Raw genomic sequence first — 18735 nt, 5'->3', positions numbered from 1 at the left:
TTTTCCTTTAGTTCCAGATGCCACCCTGACAGGTGCTTTCTGTGATTAATGTCACCATCCCCTAGCCCTGGGACCAGCTTCTCTTCCCCAAGCCGTGGCTGGCTGTGGGTGGGCAGCACAGAATCCTGCCTGGCCTTTTAGAATCTTCTCCTGGTCTCTCCCTTCCCTAGATGCCCCAATGGACATGGGGTACAGACTCAGACTCCTTCAGGAATATGGGAGGGAGACTGTTTTCAGATCACACCCAGAACCTTGAGAACTCGTGGTCTCTGCACAGAATGGCAATAGAGGGAACCCTACCTCGCTGGAAGGACAGCCAAGGTTAGGGGGTCTTGGCCAGTTTAGGAGACTGTCGTCAAGATTTGGGGACCACAGTTAGAGTTAAATGTCAAATCAGAGAGCATTCTTTGGGTGAGAAGCAGTGCTCACCAGCTGTGTGATCGCAAGCAGCTGACTTGACCTCTCTGTACTGCCAATGTCCTAGGTACTCTGAGATTATATGTGTACCTGGTATGGGTCAGCAGTCAGAAGACAATAATTTCAGTTATGTATGGCTATATTTAGAAGTGTAGCCAACTCCAGGGTCATAGAGTGGGGGCTCAGAGTGGAGCTGGGGATATTAGTACAGCAGTCTGGTTCCTTCCCCGTGCCCCCCCTTTCCCGTATAACCATATTAAACTGAGCCATCAGCATCCCCATCCCAGCCAGTGAGCCCCTCCCTATCTCTAGCCGCATCTCTCCCGCCCCGGGATGGGAGCAGACAACATCTCAGTGCCGTCCCCAGCTTCTTGTTTGTTTGCTATGGAGCCCTCCATGCCGTGGGCACGTTTTTTTGCTAATTTTGTAGCTGCCTTTATCAAACGGGGATTCACAGGCGCCTTAGCCTTGATAAGTGGATTAGTCTCTGCGCTAAACAAGGAGGTGCGGGGCGTGGGGGCTGCGCCACAGAGGATGTTTGTTTCCGGAAGAATGGAGACTGCGTTCTCTGCCCTGTGCGGGGTGTCTGAGGCGCTGGAAGGGCCATCTGCGTGCCTTGTCTCAGTTTAGAACTTGCTGCAAAGCAACCAGGGAGCCAAGGGGAGGGGGTGGGAGTTGGGGGGGTGGGGAAGGGACTCTGGATTCTTTCCAGGCACATGATCCACCTGGGCTCACCATGTGAGCATGGGAGCACCTGCCTGGGTGGAATTCTCCCGTGGCTGTCCTCCTCCTCCCTCCCCTCCAGCCTCTACTTTCTGTCTTTCCATTGTGACTTGGCTGGGGATTCAGGCTCAGCTCTTCTTGCCGACTTCCCCAATCCAACTGTACAAAACCACAGCAACAAATTTGCAGGCCCTGGAACTCTGGAAGCAAGAGACTCTAGAATGTTCCCTGGAACTTCCTTAGCGTTAGTGGTCTATCTGGGGCCCATGGGGCATCTTCCAGTCACCTCAGATTGTAGTTGAGAGTGCTTCTCCTTGGGGCCCTGAGTGTTCCCTGTAAAATGTGTGTTAGCTCTTCACTGTTGGAGCTACGAGACATTAGTTAGCATCACGTCAAGTTGACCCTTGGTCTCCAGGAAGTTCCACCATGTTTAGCTTGTGACTTTGCATGGCTCGTGGTGGTCTGCCAGGTGTTGAGTCGGCGAGGGAAAGCAAAGACGTCTGGTGACCAAGACAAGTCACAGGCATAGACAGGGAGTCGTGGAAGGCTCTGGACCAGGCACATCTCTTTAGAGGTCAAGGCAGGAGGCAGCCAGATAGGTGGACTGGGGAGAGGTCAGAGGGGTCCCCACAGAAGCCTGGAGATGCAATGAGACACAGGGAGGAAGAAGGTAAATGGGGTGCTCGCTCAGATAAACCATGAAGGCTGGCTGAGAAAGTGGGGTGGGAGACCCCAACGGCTCCTTTTCCTTGGCCCTTCTTGGTGTAAGTGGTTGGGGTGACCAGATCTCCACTCTGTGCTGGCTGAGGAGCGTGGGAGCAGAGGTGCTGAGAGAGAAAGAAACGGGTGGAGCGGAGCGCCACAGGCCCTCAGCTGGTCCTTAGCCGCTCGGTCTCCCAAGCTGCCTCCAGCTGAGTGTGATTTTGCTATTTATTTACATGTAATTATTGCTATGAGGTGCAGATATTAACGCTGTCAAGAGCAATTTGCTCTGACATTTTTCACTCCCTCAGTGCCCCCGCCACTCTTGATGGGGCCCAGGGCTCTCCCTGCTCAGCCACTGCGCACTCGGTGGCCCGGCCCAGAACCACCCAGCCGGCAAGGAGCTGCGTCAGAGAGTTCACCAGGCTCTTCTGCAAGCCCATTAAGCTTTGAAATTGAATTTGGTCTGGGAGAGGGTGGTTCCTCCCCACCCTGCTCCAGTTCCACCAGCCAGGCTGGCTCAGGGCCTTCCTGCCCTGCCTTTGACAGACAAAACTGGTGGGCAAGGGCTGGCTTGCTGAGGGCATGGGCCGAGGCTTTGAGGATGGCGGAACACAGCCGAGAGGATGATAAGGACCTTCACGGCCACTGTCAGAGAGCAGGATGCACATGGCCTCAGCCTCACTGCTACAGCCTAAGATGGATGTGGCCACTCATTCTCTACCTCACCATCTGGTCAGCCACAAGAATGGGTGGGGCTGGGGCGATAGGGAAGTTGTAAGGCACTAGGGGGAAAGGAACTGACCTGAGTTTGACCCTCAGAACCCCTAAAAAAAAGCCTGCCATGGTGGTGAACACCTGTAATCTAAGCGCAGAGACAGGAGGCCCAGGTTAGCTCCAGGTCAATGAGAGACCCTGCCTCAGAAAACATGGTGGAGGGTCACAGATGAGGAACACATAAGGTTGTCACCTCACCCAGGTGTATCAGTGCATATGTGCACAGAGAGAGAGAGAAGGAAAAAGAATGCTAAGTGGCCCTGGGGACAGGTGGCTGTACCCACGTCACAAGGAGAGTTTGCTCGGTAGCGAGTGAGATCACTGTGGAGTAGGAACAGGATCTGGGCTGGCCCCACAGTGAGTCCCTCCAGGAGATATTAGGAATGGAATTGGCTTTCAGTGTATACCTTATGGGTTCCAATCCCAGTCCCAAAAGTGACCGAGCATATTAATCGGGGTCAACTAGTTTGCTTCCTGGAGCCTTGGTTTCCTTGTCTTTAAAATGAAACCTCTGTGTTGTTGTTGTTGTTTTTCCTTTTTATTAAAAAAGGATTTACTTTAGTGTGCATGGTGTGTGTGTGTGTGTGTGTGTGTGTGTGTGTGTGTGTGTGTGTGTTGTGTACATGCAGGTGTGTGTAGGCACCATGGAAGCCAGAAGAGGGCACCTGGAGTTAGACTTACAGGTGGTTCTGAGCCACCTCGTGTAGGTGCTGGGAACTGAACAGGAAGTGCTCTCAACCTCGGAGCTGTCGCTCCAACCCCTAGACAGCTGCTTTTCCTTAGGCTCACACTTCACTAGGTCAAGGCCATGGGGTGGATGCTGGCTCATTCTTGAGCTGACCGGGAGGTGTCCAGAGAAGGTTTCATGAAGCATCCCAGCAGCCTGCTGCTCATTCGAAGACATCTGGTGGGTGGAGGAATAGCCTCGGTTCAGAACGATGGAAGGGTGTGTCCCTGAGCCAGTGGTGTCTTTCTGATTGGTGGGAAGGAGTGGCTTCCTGCACACAGTAGGTATATAGCAATGTGGGCCTGTCAGTGTCGGGGACAAAACGGAAGAACAACTGAGGCCCATGGGTCCTTTTACCCTGCTGTGGAGAACTGGCACTCTGGGAGAGCAATAGGCCTGAGCCATCATGGCTGTGGGTCCCTAACACACTGTGATGCATGCCAGCTTGTCTGCCCAGATACTAATGAGGCCTCACTGCCACCACCCAGTCCCTGCCACCGCCAATCTACACTCTCCTCTCTGACAATTATGAAGGGGACCCCCCCACACACAGACCCGGGGAACTGAGGCCCCATCCTGCTTCCCTCCCCTTCACCCCTCTGCCTCCTCCTCCCCCTCAGCTTGGCCAATTAGGCCCCTGACACCTGGAGCCGCTGACAAACTGTTTCTGTCACTTGCTCTCTGTCTTTCATTAGGGCAGCAGAGGCGGGGGAGCGGGAGAGGGAGGGGACCTTTCATGCTTAGTAAGGCCGGCTACATTAATTACAAAACGGCCATTTGCCGCGTGAAACTCTGCTAATTAAATTTATGCAATCATTATCTTTAAATAGTCATATCTTTCCCAGCGATCGGCTGGTCCCTTCCTTCCCAACCCCTCCACCACTGTCTGAGCAGTCAGTCGCTCTAATCCCCTGGCCGTGTTTATCCAGCTATCAGAGATCTCACCCCCCCTGCCCACCCCCAACCCACATGGACACCTCCAACCTTGGCCAGCCTAAGGAGCTGCCCAGGGAGGGATGGCTAAAACCTCTGCCATGTTTCTAGATATCTGGAGAGTGGCACTTTTTGTGTGTGTGTGTGTGTGTGTGTGTGTGTGTGTGTGTGTGTGTGTGTGTTCATATATATGCAAGAGGTCATTCCATCCACAACTCCTGTCCTGCTTCCCTGGCTCTGTGAGCTGGGGAGGGGTCCTTTGAGAATATTCAGGATTGGGGGACATAAGCATGCCACTACAACTGGCCTTTTTGATTTTCATTAAAAAAAAAAAAAAAAGCCAGATATGTGCCAGGCCTGGGCTAGAGAGAAAAAGATCCAGTCCTTGGTTCCCTTCTGAACTTGCTCATTTAGCATATATTTAATGGACACCTACTGTGTGCCAGGCACTCAGTCTGTCTCCAGGCAGCTCCTGCCCATGCTGGGCTGTCATGGACGGCTACAATAGAATGTGTAAATGTTGAAGAGGTGTTTGTGTGCATGGGGATCTGCGGGTGTGTGGGTGAGTTTGCCATGTGCACAGCAGCACTCAGGGTTAGTATCAGCCTGAGCCTGGGAAGAGTATGGGGCACAGGAAAGCTGAGGGCTGCCTCTGTGAGGCGAGGCTCCAGCCTCTCCCTGCTGAGCCTTCTCTGGTCCCTTCTGATTCCAGGAGGGCCTTCCAAAGTCTCACCTGGATCCCTTCTGCTGCTGGCTCCCAAAGAGCCTTCCCCCTTCCTGCTCACTCCAGGAGACCTTACCTGCAACTTTTACCTTGCACACCTACACCAAACTCACAGGCAGACTCACATGTGTGCACAAACAATATATCCATGTATACAGAGATAAATAGTGCCATGTACACAAATGTACACAGACACAAAAAGATTCTCCTGAGAATGTATAATACTCCCCTGTACACACACAATCCTGAATACAATAGTCCTTTGTGCACACACATGTACACCTGATGCTCATGCATACACACACACAGTTAACAGCTATGCAAACATGCACTCAGTATTTCCGTACACATGTACCTGCTCACATAGCCCCACACACACACAATTTTCACACTCATGTCCATATGCAGACAAAGTCCTCTGTATGATAATCCCATGTATACACACATACACACAGTAATCATGCATGTACATATCTAACAGCCAGATGCACTTTGCACTCCCATGCACACATGTGACCCATACACAGCCCATACACACAGAGTACACACCATACTGAGCTGCTGAGCTGTCTGGTAGCGCATACCTCAGGACAGGGACAGACCAGAGCACAGCACTGAAGCCAGGGCTCAGGGGCTCACTATTATTTGCCCCTTGGGTACTCCCGGAAGCCCCTGGGCCTGAGTTTCCTCTCTGCCGAGTAGGGCAACTGCCTCAGAGGAGGAGGTGGGCCTGACAGGGACAGGCTCTGGGAACCAGAGGCTCTGGGAACCAGAGGGTACGGCTGTACTTCAGCAAGTGAAGAATTTCACTGAAGGCTGGAGGGATGCAAGCCTGCGGGCTTCCATGTGAAGTGGGGGATGGGGTGCAGCCCCTACACAGCAATCGCTGGTGAAGGGGCGGGGCCCGGGAGACCTGGGAGAAATCTTGTTTGGAAGTTCCGAGTCAGCACCCGAAGCCCATTACTGCTGTCCACAGGGGGCAGTGGGGGGGGGCATAGATCCTCTTAGCAGAGAATTGAGAGGCGGGAGAGGGGAGCAGTGGTAGCTGGCTGCCTGGGTGGGGGATTTCTCGCTTGCACTAATCCCAGCTGGAGACAGGCAGGGGACCAGCAGGGGGAAATGCTTCTGTGTGTGTGTGTGTGTGTGTGTGTGTGTGTGTGTGGTGTTGGGATTGGAGGAGGATGATATAGATGCATAGGTCTGCACAGGGGAGCTGGATAATGTTGAGGTGTGAGGCTATGGTGTGTGGGAGTAAGTGTGGGTCAGTTTGCCACTGTGGGGTTTGTGGATGACTTGTGGACCTAACATGTATGCACATTTGTGTGTATATGTGTGTGCATATTTGTATATATGCATATATATGCATGCATGTGTGCATTTGTGTGCATTTGTGTGTGTGTGTGTGTGTGTGTGTGTATACCCCATGTCTTTGCCCAAGAGGACCTGGCTATGTTTTGAGGCTATTTGGTACCTATTGGAGTCACCTGGAGATACTGAAAATATTCCCAGTATCCAGGCAGGTGACACCAGTGAACAGCTAAGTGGAAGGAACAGAGATTGGACCACAGTTCTGCTCCACTTCCCTCCTCAGTCCAACCTGATGGAGTGCGCGCCTGGAGCCAGGGCTATCCCCAGCTAATCCCAATCTGGGTTAGCCCCTGGTTCTTCAAAACATTTTTGTAGCTCCAACAAACCCTGCCTCCCATTCTTGGCAATGGAACAGACTGTCACTCTGTGCCCACTCTGGCCTGGCCACTTTTAGTCACAGTGATGTGTGTTAGCAAGAGGGTGAGCCAAGGATGGAGCTGGGCGAGAGGCTGGAGAACCAGTCTTTTGAGTGCTACATCAGAGAGTCCTTTATGACCAAACACAGTCTGAGGATGGGAGTGGCAGTGGGTGGACCCTTTACCAAAATGTGTGTGTAGAGATAAAAGGGTGTTCTTGATGGGAAAGAAGGAAAAACTGTTTGGGGTCCGGAAGAAGGTTGCTCCATCTGTGTGGCTATATGTGCCTGTACCAAAGTGTGAGTTTCCCAGCAACCCAAGACTGGGAAACCTCAGAGACTTGCCCCAAATCCTCCCAGCCTCCTCCTCTCTAGTGGTGAGCACCATCATGCCTGAGGGGGTGTGGCTTGCTGAAATGTCCTGCGCCTGCTCCCTTTTGGAGACTGCAGCCAACTCTTAGGTAGGACAGACCTTCCCAGAGCTCCTGGAGGAGGCTTGGCGACAGAGTGGAAAAGCACACATTCGCCCAGGTGGCTGGAGAAGAGTCCCCTATGTCTACTCTCTTAGGTCCATTTCCATCTCAGGGGGGTCGCAGGTTAAAGAACTTCAGCAGGGGTGGTGGTGGGAGACGGTGTGAGGGTCCGGGTGGGGGCAGAGTCGGGGCAGCGACTTGGTCTTGAGCACCTGAACTAAAGGACCTGTTCCCAAAGCCAGGTGTGGGAATGCCCGCTTGTAATCCCAGTGCTCTGCCTGTCGAGGCGGATTCAGGATTATTTTTTTTTTAGCTACACAAGGAGTTCCAGAGCAGCCTTGGACGATATGAGACTGCATCTGGTAGGAGAGTTGAGTGTTCGAGGCCAGCCTGGGCTACAGGAAGACACTAGCTCAAAAAGCAAACACCTTCCAGGCTCGAGGAGGATCCCCGGCTTTTCTGCCTTCGGCGGGTCTAGGATCCTTGGCAAAAGTGCTGTAGCTCTCGGGGCCTCAGAGAAGGAAGTCTCCAACCTGCAGCTTTGACCTAACAGTAACCCCCCCATTCCCTTCTCAGTCCCAGGCCCGTCTCCTCCCTCTCCCCACCACGCAGAGCCTGCCACACAGCCCTGGTTTAGCTATGACACCTCTAATTTCAGCTCCGCTCCCCAAGCCATGTTGGGTTATCACAGAGGGTGCAGAGCTCCAAGCTCAGGCTCTTCAGTCCCAGGCCCTCAGGCCAGCTCAAGAACGGAGGGAATTAATTACATTCTACCATCCCCTTTTAAAGTAGGGGAGTGCGTCGGGGCGTCCACAGAGGAGGGGCTGCCGAGCAGAGACTGTGGAAGGGGGGTCCCACCCCTGAAAGCAGCAGGCCTCTCCCCAGGGGCGGAAGGGGGTGGGTGAGGCTGGCCCCTTATTGATTTAGCCAGGTCTGGGCTGGGACTGATTTGGGGAAGGGGTGGGGGTGGAGTGTTGGTGGGGGTTGGTGAAGGGGGAAGAAAGGAAGAGAGAGGAAGGTAAGGCTGTCAGTCAGGCTGACGGACAGCCCCGAGATTTGCCTTCAGATAAAACCTTACAGATGTGGAGGTCAGTATTGATTTTGAGTTAGTAACGGTACCTTACCAAGAAGTAATACATTAGTGGGAGCAAGGTCACCGGGATAAAGCCAACCCCACCCGGGAGAGGCCTAGGCATTCCTGAGGGGGTGTACATTACCACATCAGACCAGTACTTCCTCAAGTTCAAAAGTGTGCGGGGCCCAGACCTCCGCCGGGCCTCACTGTGGGCAAGATGCTTCCTGCTTCTGTGGCAGAGGGACTTCCGGCAGAGGTCCCCAGGGCTCTGTGCCATCAGTGCTGGGAAGACCCCGAAGCCTAGTGGGAGCCACACCTGAGAGATCTGAGACCCAGGCACAGACCCCGGAGGGACCACTGACCAGCTGCATGAAATCCAACAGGTCTTTCACTCCCTGGTGCCTCAGTTTCCCCACTTACAGATTAGGGGTAGAAAACCATTTACTTGAGAAGCTGCTGCAGTGACCTGGCACAGCCCTGGCTGAAACCTCACCTCCATGGGTGCTGCCCGGCTCTCTCAGGTTGTGCCCTGTCTGTTTGCTGGGAAGCAGCTCCCAGGCAGATGAAATAGAAACCGTTTGATCCACAGGCCTCCAGGGACTCAGCCACCATTCACACCTACCCCAGATGTGGATTTGATTTGATGTTCCAGGCCAAATCCCATTGAGCAAATCCCATTATGGGAAAAGCTCCCTGGGCCCAGCTGTCTGTTAACCGGCAGGGTCCAAGACCTTCGGAGCCACTGGGCACCACACAAACCCCTTCCTACAAAGGGTTGCGGGAGGTCTCACAGCTCACAGGTCTCCTTACTGTGCAGCCCTGGCTGATCTGGATCTCACTATGTAGACCAGGCTGGCCTCAAACTCATGGAGCTCCATATATATACCTCTGCCACCCAAGTGCTGAGCACCTAGAATCATGCTCCGCTTAAAATATTTTCAAAACGGATTTCATTACTTTCCATTATAAAATGGCATGTACATATATACACATAAGTGCGCATATGTGCCTGTGTGAGAGGTTATGTGCAACATGTATGTGCAGGTGCCTGAGGAGACCAGAAGAGGGCGTCAAATCCCCTGGAACTATAGTTAGAGGAGATTGTGAGCTGCCTGATGTGGGTTCTGGGAACCAAACTTGAGTCCTTTTCATCGGAGCTCTCTGTGGATTCAGCCAGCCCTCTGAGCTCCTCGTAGGAGGCAGACACACACATCACACACTGGAGCCACAAAGCAGCTGAGAGCACGGACTTTGTGCCCATGGCACCATTCCATGACACATTTGTTGAATAATAAATGAGGGCATGAACGTTGTCTGCTTCAGGGAATACAATATCACAATATCACAAAGTCACAAAGGGGCCGGGAAACTGGACGAGTAGAGAAAGGCGTGGTCACAAGAAGCCCTTGCTGGGGCCCTTAGTAGTTCTTAAGCGATGCAGTCAGGTCTGGCCACCATGTGTGTGGGTGTCTGTCATAGAAAATGTGTGTGCATGGGGTCTGTGGAGTACCGCCTTCTCTCCCTACCCATCCTTCCCCTTTCTACCTTCCCCACATCTTTTCTGAGCTGGCCATCTTGGTAAAGGGCAGGACTAGAGTCAAGCTGGGTCCCAACCTCCTCCAGGACCCTGCCACCCTGATGCATGTTCTGAAAGAAGGGAAGGGGCCACTGAGTCTGTTCTTGAGGCCCAGGCCTCCTCTCAGGGGTCGCAGGCTGCTTGTGAGCGACAAGATGAGTGACAGCGTCATCGTTTGGGTGGGAAAATGGGGCCTGGATTAGGAGTCAACACAGAAGCACAGCTGGGAAGAGAGGAGTCTCCCAGGACCAGTTCAGCTTTAGAGTCCTGCGTCCGCCATGGAGTCCCTGTACTGCCCCCAACAGCAGGTTTCCCAGGCTTGGGGACACCCATCTTGAAGATCTGAACACCTATACAGACCCAGCTCAGGGTTTGGCTGTCTTCACATCCCCACACCCAGTGCCCTGCTATTGATCCTGCCCTGACAGATGCCAGAGGCAGGGTCAGTCTGCGAGCTTTGCAGACAACTCTAAGTGGTCCAGGTGCACCCCACCCTGCCTCATACCTCCCCTTCACACCTCCCCAAAGACACATAATATCTTCACCATCTCGGACGGTCCACGGGGTTCCATCCAGCCTAAAATTCCACCAGCAAAGTCTGTGGGCAACCTGCCACCCCCTGCCCTTGGCTCTGCTTAGGTCAGGTACCTACTTCACAAAGTCCGGGCGCTGAAGGAGGTGTTCCATTCCTCTTGGCTCGTCAAGAAACAGATGACTACATAACCCTGGGGTGACACCCTCCAAAGGGCTTGGATGGGTCAACTTGATCCTTGGGAGTCCATGGCAGGTGATCTGGGCCATGAACCAGGCCCTAGCCTGCTGGCTCCCTGACCAGCTGTGAGGTCTGGTGGAGGCATAGTTCTCTGTGGACCTCACTGCTTTTGCCTGAGAAATGGGTTCTTAGCTCTGCCCCACATGTCTCCATACATAGTGCTCTGGATTGGGGATGCCATGTAGGTGAATGATTAAGAAAAGGTGTGCAAGGAAGGGGCAGCTGAGGAGGCCTGTGAGGACAGGACCCCATTTCCCCAGCTCTTCGGCAGGCTCAAGGCAGAGCATGTCCCAGCCGGAGCTCCCAGCATCCTCCCAGCCCCCGCTGACTCGGGCACCCTCACAATTCCTTCCCATGGGACCTCAGGGGTCATGGGATTTCCGGGCTGTCCACACCCCCTCAGCCACACAGCTGTTAAGTATGAGAGCTCTGCCTCTGTCCAGGGCTTGAAGAACCCATGTGTCTGCCCTTGACCTGTTCTCTTGCCTCAGATCCTGTGCAGGACAAGTCACTGGGGAGACAGATGTCCTCAGAAGGGTCTGTCTTCATCTTTTCTTGTGCTGGCGGCTAGCCTTATTCCTAGAGACAGGTGAAGAAGTCACAGTGCAGTCACAGGGTCAGTAGGAGCTGCCTTGTGTTCTGCCCAGAGCTGGGCACAAGCCCAGCTGTCTTCTCCTGGCCCAGGGCCTCTTTCCCGTAGGATGGTATCCCCAGGAGGTCACCAGAGGCCCGGGCCCTGCAGACAGGTCTGTGAGGCTGTTTTCCTCCACATTTGAACCCTCTGGATCACCGTGCCCCCTCATTCTTTAGCATCATCCACCTGTATCACCTGTCTCTACTGTCCCTGGAATGCTCCATGCCAGGTCCCACCTTCTCCAGAAGTTTCTTTGGACCTCTGAGCAGTCTGGGTGCCCTCCTTGCCTCTCACAGCCAAAGGTGTCTCTACAAACCCCTCAATGCACTGTGCTTTGAGGGTCTTTGCTTATTGCCTGGAACCTTTGCTTCTTCTCTCCTGCTTCAGTGGGCAGGGGCTAGGACTCTCTGCTCTGAAGTTTCATGGCCTCCACCCTGGGGCACGAGGCTAGACTTATTACCAATACCTGTTGAATGACTGAGTGAGCACCCCAGTGCCCCAACATCCATTCTTCAGGCTCAGTTCCTAGAGCTCAGTCTGGGGGTCCTACTGCTGAGCCAGGCCAAGCAGGGTCATGAGTGAAGGCCAGAGACAGCGGGGATGCTGGTGAGATGTGTCAGTGGGTAAAAGGCACTGTCTGCCAAGCCTGACGACCTGAGTTCAGTCCCCAGGACCCATGGGGTGGAAGGAGAGAACTGGTTCTCTTGGGTTGTTTTCTGATCTCCACATGCATGCTATGACATGCACCCCCCCACACACACACACATACTTACAAGTAAGTAAATAAAATATTGAAAGCACAGACTTTGTGTTTTCCTGTCGTAGAGGCAGGAGCTCAAAGTCCAGAGAGGTCGAGAATGGTACTGTCTTAGCCCAACAAGGGTGTGAGGGTCTTGAAGCCAGGAAGACCAGCCTCGCCTCAGTGTGTGTGAGGATGAGGGCATCCCAGTCCGATGGGGGCGGCCCAGTCATCTCATTAATGGAGGGAAAGCCCCCTGACTGGTGAGAGAGACACCATCATCTGGTTTGGACGCTTGGGAATGCACACATCAATTCATGCACAGATCAGTTCATTCATTCACCCCTTCAGCTGATAGGCCCGTGGTGCCTTTTATCTAGTTAGTAAATTTATCTCTTGTGCATGTGTGCATTCAGTCAGTCAGTCAGTCTGTCCATCCATCAAGCATCTAGAGTGCCCTTTCTCTAGTTAGTATCCATTCACTCCCTCATTCATTCATTCATTCATTCATTCATTCATCCGATGGGTAGACAAATCCTGTGTAGTGAGTGCATTTGTTAGTTCATATATGTATACACCCATTCATTGATGCATTCGTTCATTTCTTCACTCATGCCCTTTGTGAAGTTAGTTCATTTATTCATGCATGCATCCACTGGTTCATTCATGCATTCACTGATAAGCTGGTAAGTTCAGTGTGCCTAGTTAATGTACTATCATTTATTCAGTCATTCAACTGACAGGCCCAGGGTGCCTCTTGTCTAGTAAGCACATTCATTAATCCATGCACTCATCTATCCATCATTCACTCACTCATTCAGCCAATAGATTCAGGATGCCCTTATCTAGTTAGTGAATTTGCTCGTGCATGCAATCATTCATTCATTCAGCAGAAGGCAGAGGGCAACCCCTCAAACTAGGCCATGAGGGACAGAGAAGTGACAAAGGGCTTGCTTTGCTCCTGGAGCTCTTGAGGTCCCCATTTGGGCAGGGGAAACACTGGAGACCAGCGCCCATTTCCTGTATAAAGCTGTGACATTGCTGAGGTCTGCCGGGGCCTCCAGACCCGGTCCCTTTGTGATGGTGCCCTGGGGTCCAGCCTCTGGCACTGTCTGTCTCTCCCACAGGTGATGAGCATCCTCAGCAACCCGAGTGCAGTACCTCCACAGCCGCAGGCCGACTTCTCCATCTCCCCGCTGCACGGAGGCCTGGACTCTGCTTCCTCCATCTCTGCCAGCTGCAGCCAGCGGGCCGACTCCATCAAGCCAGGAGACAGCTTGCCCACGTCCCAGTCTTACTGCCCACCCACCTACAGCACCACTGGCTATAGTGTGGACCCTGTGGCTGGCTACCAGTATGGCCAGTACGGTCAAAGTGAGTGTCCCCTCATTGCCCATCTCCAGTGGGCTGGCTTATTCCTGGGCAAGGTGGTGGCCAGGGTGGAGGGTGTCTCTCCCTTTGAAAAATTTTAAAATTATCTTATTGGTTTATGTGTATGAGTGTTTTGCCTGCCTGCCTGCCTGTCTGTGTACCATGTGCATCCTGTGCTGCAGTAGCCAGAAGAGGGCATCTGATCCCCTGAAACTGGAGTTACAGATATTTATAAGCCACTCTAAGGGTGCTGGGAACTGAGCCCAGGTCTTAGCAAGAGCAGCCAGTGCTCTTAACCACTGAGCCATCTCTCAGGCCCTCTTTTAAAATTTAAAGTAAGCCAGGTGGTGGTGGCACACTTCTTTAATCCCAGCACTTGGTGGGCAGAGGCAGATGGATCTCTGTGAGTTCAAAGCCAACCTGGTCTACAAAGCAAGTTCCAAGACAGCCAGGACTATTACACAAAGAAACAAATAACAACAAAAACAAAACCATTTTTTAAAATTGTGTGGTGTGTGTGTGTGTGTGTGTGTGTGTGTGTGTGTGTGTGTGTGCTGCATGTGAGTGGAGGCAGGGACTTGCACCTGAGTGGAGGTCAGGGGACAAATTTTGGGGACTGTTTCTCTCTTCCCACCTCTACCTGGGTTCTGGGAATCAAACTCAAGGTTGTTTTTTTACCCTGTGAGTCACTGCACAGGTCCAGATGTCCCTTTCACAGGTGGGAAAACAGAGGTCCTTAAAGGAAGCAGAGGTGGCCTAAGATGTTCTCAGCTACTCATCCAACCAGGCTCACTTCTTGGTGGCTCACTCCAGCTTCTGTCCCAGGAGCCACAAATGCCCCTGTGTTTTCTAAAGGCCAAACTTTCTTCTTAAAGTATAAGAAGAAAGGAGCAGAATCATTTTTATTAACATTTTATTTAACCCAATATATTCAGAGTAGGTCACTGCTTCACACAATCCACACATAATTAATTACCCAGGAAACAGTTTATATTCTTTTGTTCAGACTCTGTTTTTGAAATCCAGTGGCTTGTATTGCTATCCTTTGGTGGTACTGGGGATTGAACTCAGGACCTTGCCCAAGTTAGAGAAGAGCACTACCACAGAGCTACATCCTCAATCCTCTATTTACTTCTTACTTTGAGACAAGGTCTCACTAAGATGTCCACACTGGCCTGAACTCACCCTGTAGCCCAGATGGGACTTGAGTTTGCTGTCCTTCATCAACACTTAAAGTTCATGAATGTGCTGTTGGGGACGCAGTACTGCACACCCAAGTCCTTCTAAATAGACTGGTAAGATTTTCAACCGGGAAACAATTAAACTGAAGATGAGCTTTTAAAATTTGAATGGCACAAAACTAACACCTGCGAGTCCGCTCCCCGTTGCAGTAGGTCCAGGTCAAGTACAGGACAGCTAGCTGCATGTGGGCAGTGGCATGAAGAGGGGACATACAGTGGGGGGTCTGCCCCCCTTTCCCCCATGCATGGGGGGCGGATGTGTGTAGAGCCCTGTCTTCTGCGTGACCCCCCTTCTCAATCTCCAGAGTTTCACGTGCCCACTCCAGCCATGGTCCCCTTGGTATCTTGCCTTGATGGAGGGACGGCAGACCCTCAGGCCAACAGCTGGGCAAGATGGGTTTGGCCACAACCTCTGGCCACCACCTGACGGGGCCAGCAGCAGGGCAGGCCCAGACAGGATGGGGGAGCCAAAGGTCACAAGGCTGCCCTCCTGCCACCTCCCAGCGAAGGCCTCACCTGCTGGTGTCAAACTAATCAGGAGGGCGTGTGGAGAGAGTGAGGCCCCCAGCCCGAGGGCATCCTCTCCTCCAGCTGCCGCCTGGGCCTGCCACACTGACCTCTGCTTCCTGAGGCCCCCAGCCCATTCCAACCACATGGCCTTGGCCTCCACGGTTAAATGAGGGCCAGCTGTGTGGGCCTCTACCTCCCATGTGCATATGTGCATGCTTGCATGTGTGCATGCATCACAGGTATGTTATAGTCCAGGTGTCTATGCACATAGTGTGTACAAGTGACGGGGCTTGAATAATTCAGCAGTTGCTAAGTGTCCACATATTTGCAGATAAATGAGTTGACTATATGTGTGTAAATATGTGATGGACATATGTATGTACATTTACCTATAACTACACACAAGTACATACAAGTGACCATTCTGTGTACACACTGGTATGTGTACATGGCTTTGCATGTATGAGCACACACAGACACACATACATATGACAGTATGTGGTGGCAATATGCACACATTTTAGTTTTCATAGGTGAGTTCTTATAGGCTGGTGTGTCAATATATGTGTGTGTGCATTGACATGTGTGTGTGTGTCCTTTGTATACAATGAGAATGCAGATAAGTGTGGTCGTGGTACATGTGTATTTTGGTGTGTGCATGTGCTTAAAGGTGTCTATGATTATGCATGCTTGGGTGCTTGCATGGTTGTGATGTGTGTGCCTTCGTATGTTCATATGCTGTGCCTGGGCATGATTGTGTATGCGATTATGTGTGACTATGGATATGCAGGACCGTGAGTGTGAATGCATGCATGGGAAACAGCTCTCTCTACACGACCGTCTGTGAGCAGGGCACACCCGTGTGCACAGAGCCTTTCCAGTGGGTCCCTGGTTGACCTCCTGACCTAGCGCATGTTCCCAGCCCAACACAGGACACACATGCTCTTGATAAAACATTGGAGAGCAGAAAGCAGCAGCGTGGCCGGCCCCGGGCAGGCGTTAGTCACACCCGGAGCCTGGAGCCCCAGCCCTGCTCCAGGGCGCCTGCCCAATTCGGAAATAAAATTAACCCCAAAGTCAGCATGGGGGTGGTTGGGGAGGGGGATCAAAAGAGAAGGGGCCCAGGAGGCCAGAAAGGAGAGGCAGTTGCCCTCCCTCTCCTTCCTCGCCCCTCCCCTTTCCCCTGCTCCTCTGTCGCTGCAGGGAGAACTCGGGGCTCCTCTGGGGCCATCTTCTCCAGCCCCACATAGACCCCGCTCACTAAGGCTCCTCCACCACCGTGTGACCCCAAGACAAGACACACATGCAGCCGCAGATTTCCCACCTGCAGGATGGGGCCGGGGACCAGACGGTCATCTCAGAGGTTTCCTGTCATGCCCGGCTCCTCTTCTGTTGACATTCTGGAGCAGCCCAAGGGCATGCCATATTCCCATTAACCACCTGCCAGACACCCCTGAGCACACTGAGCACACACGAGGCCAGGTTCCCTGATAAGCTCGGAAAGTCACACATCTTGCGCTTCCTTAGGTTGATCCTGACCCACCTGCCATCTGCTGCCTCTTGTCCGCACTTGAGTTTAGGCCCCACCCCCACCCCCCAGCACTGTGTGAAATGTGTGCTGGTTCACATTGCTTTCACGGTTCCTAGTCCTCAGCTTGTTAGGCTCAGAGAGGTAGAGTAGTGTTCCCAAGGTCCCACAGCAGGGGAATTGTGACTCAGCTTTCTAACCTCAAACCACAGGTGAACCAGTCTTGTATAAGACGCTTGGTATTGATTGGTGCACGCTCTCCCATGTGCAGACTCTATGCTCTCCCATGTGCAGACTCTATTGCTCAGTGGCACTATATGAGTGCCACTGAGCAAATGCACAGAGTCAAGGCATAGCTGTGTTAAGCGCATGTGCAGGAAGGGAGGAGACATGCTTGTTAGTTGAGCATCTACTATGGAGTCGACATCCTATCCACACTGCCACACAGAGCTGTATACGTGGTTATTCCCACCGCAGGCTACAGAAATGGCATCTGGAGAAGTTACTTGCCTGAGATATTGATGGGCAAGGTAGCCACGCCTGCATCCCGGCCCTTAAGCACCACTTTCGGGTGTCTTTGGAACGAGTACACGACCCAACTCCTATGCAGCAGAACCCTCCCCCATCCCCTAGGGCCGCTCACCTTCCCGGGGACACCTTCACACCTTCTTTTCCGGCTCTGGCCATGTCCATCCATCTGCCCATCTCTCACCGTGCCTGGAGTGGGTGGGAGCAGGAGGCCAGGGACGGGGCACGTGGTAGATTAATATGGCCCCAGTGTTCCCAGAGGCCAGGGCCATACTAATGATGGGGCTGATAGAACGCAGGAGTGTGAAAAGAATTTTAATAGATCTGACAACTCTAATAAGAATTTGTGTCTAGAAGGGTCCTCCTCTGGGGCCGCTCGCTGACGAGGCATTGATGGCTGAGATTTGTTTACGGGTTGGCATTGCTGGCCCATCTCCTGCCAACTCCTGATTAATGTAATTGGAGATGTTCAGAGCCCAGGCGGGGTGTGTGGCAGGAGAAGGGAAACACGGAGGGACAGAGGGACAGCGAGGGCTGTTGACAGAGTCCCTAATGAGGAATGTCACCTCCCTGTCTTCTCACAGCCCCCTGGCTCTACTAGGAAGAGGCACGAAAGCCCTACAGTTGGCCCCCTAGAGTGCTCTGGAAGTTGTCAGGGTCGGCAGGAAAGTTTAGCCTCTGGGTGCTTCCTTGCCTACCTCAGGGAGGGCCTGGGAAAGCTCCTACTGTGTGCTAGGGGAGGGTAACCAGGGACGAGGCACAGAGTGGGTAGAGGTGCTAGAGAAACAATTCTTTATTTTTCCCCTATTTGTGTGTGTGTGTGTGTGTTTGTGTGTGAATGCTTATGTGTGTGCAGTTGTGCACATGGAGGTCAGGTCAGAGGTTAGGCTCAGGTATCATCCTCAGACACTGTCCATCTTGTTTTTTTGAGACAGCATCTCCCACTGGCCTGGAACTTACCAAGCAGGCCACCAGGCAGACTATCTATTAAGCCCTAGGGATCCAGCTGCCTGTCTCCCCTCCCACGGCACTGGGGTACAGATACCGCCATGTCTGGCTTTTCTACATGGGCTCTAGGGATCTGATTTTCATGTTCGCACAGTTTGGCCATTGAACAATCTCCCCAGCTCCATGGGTGTCAACTTAAGTTCCTCCGGGCAAGATGCAAAGTGTAACTCTGGACTGGCAACTGTGCTGTGCCTCAGTTTCCACATTTATGAAGTGGGAACTGTCCTGCCTAAGGCACAGAACTCATGTTCCCCTAGTACACAGTAAGTGCCAACTAGGTGTGGACTCGGCCTTTGCTGTTATCGTTGCTCGGTGACAGACCCCACAGCCCACCACAGGAATAACTAACGAGGCAGCGTTAGAGCCCAGCATGGCATAGACTGAGGCAAGGTAGGCCACCGCCTTCTGTGACCAAAGGAAGGTCACCTGAGGTAATGTGTGCCCTTGGTAAGTCCATGGCATTGCCTGAGTGGAAATGGGACAATGTGAGCATGGGGACAAAGCGCCTCAGTCCTGAGGGCCACGTGCACACTGGGGGCCATTGTACACCAGGG

General features: G+C 52.8%; 1 protein-coding gene across 2 annotated transcripts in view; it reads left to right on the top strand.

Moving 5' to 3' along the window:
* Positions 1-18735, top strand: part of Pax7 (paired box 7) — a 96977-nt gene that overhangs the window by 71678 nt on the left and 6564 nt on the right. For both annotated transcript variants that reach the window (XM_028880657.2, XM_028880656.2), the window contains exon 8: positions 13123-13369. In XM_028880657.2, the coding sequence (XP_028736490.1) occupies positions 13123-13369 (247 nt within the window). The remainder of the gene's footprint in view (positions 1-13122; positions 13370-18735) is intronic.

Source organism: Peromyscus leucopus, chromosome 2 (assembly GCF_004664715.2).
Source record: "Peromyscus leucopus breed LL Stock chromosome 2, UCI_PerLeu_2.1, whole genome shotgun sequence".
Lineage (NCBI taxonomy): Eukaryota > Metazoa > Chordata > Mammalia > Rodentia > Cricetidae > Peromyscus > Peromyscus leucopus.
This window is presented reverse-complemented; position numbering and strand designations above follow the sequence as displayed.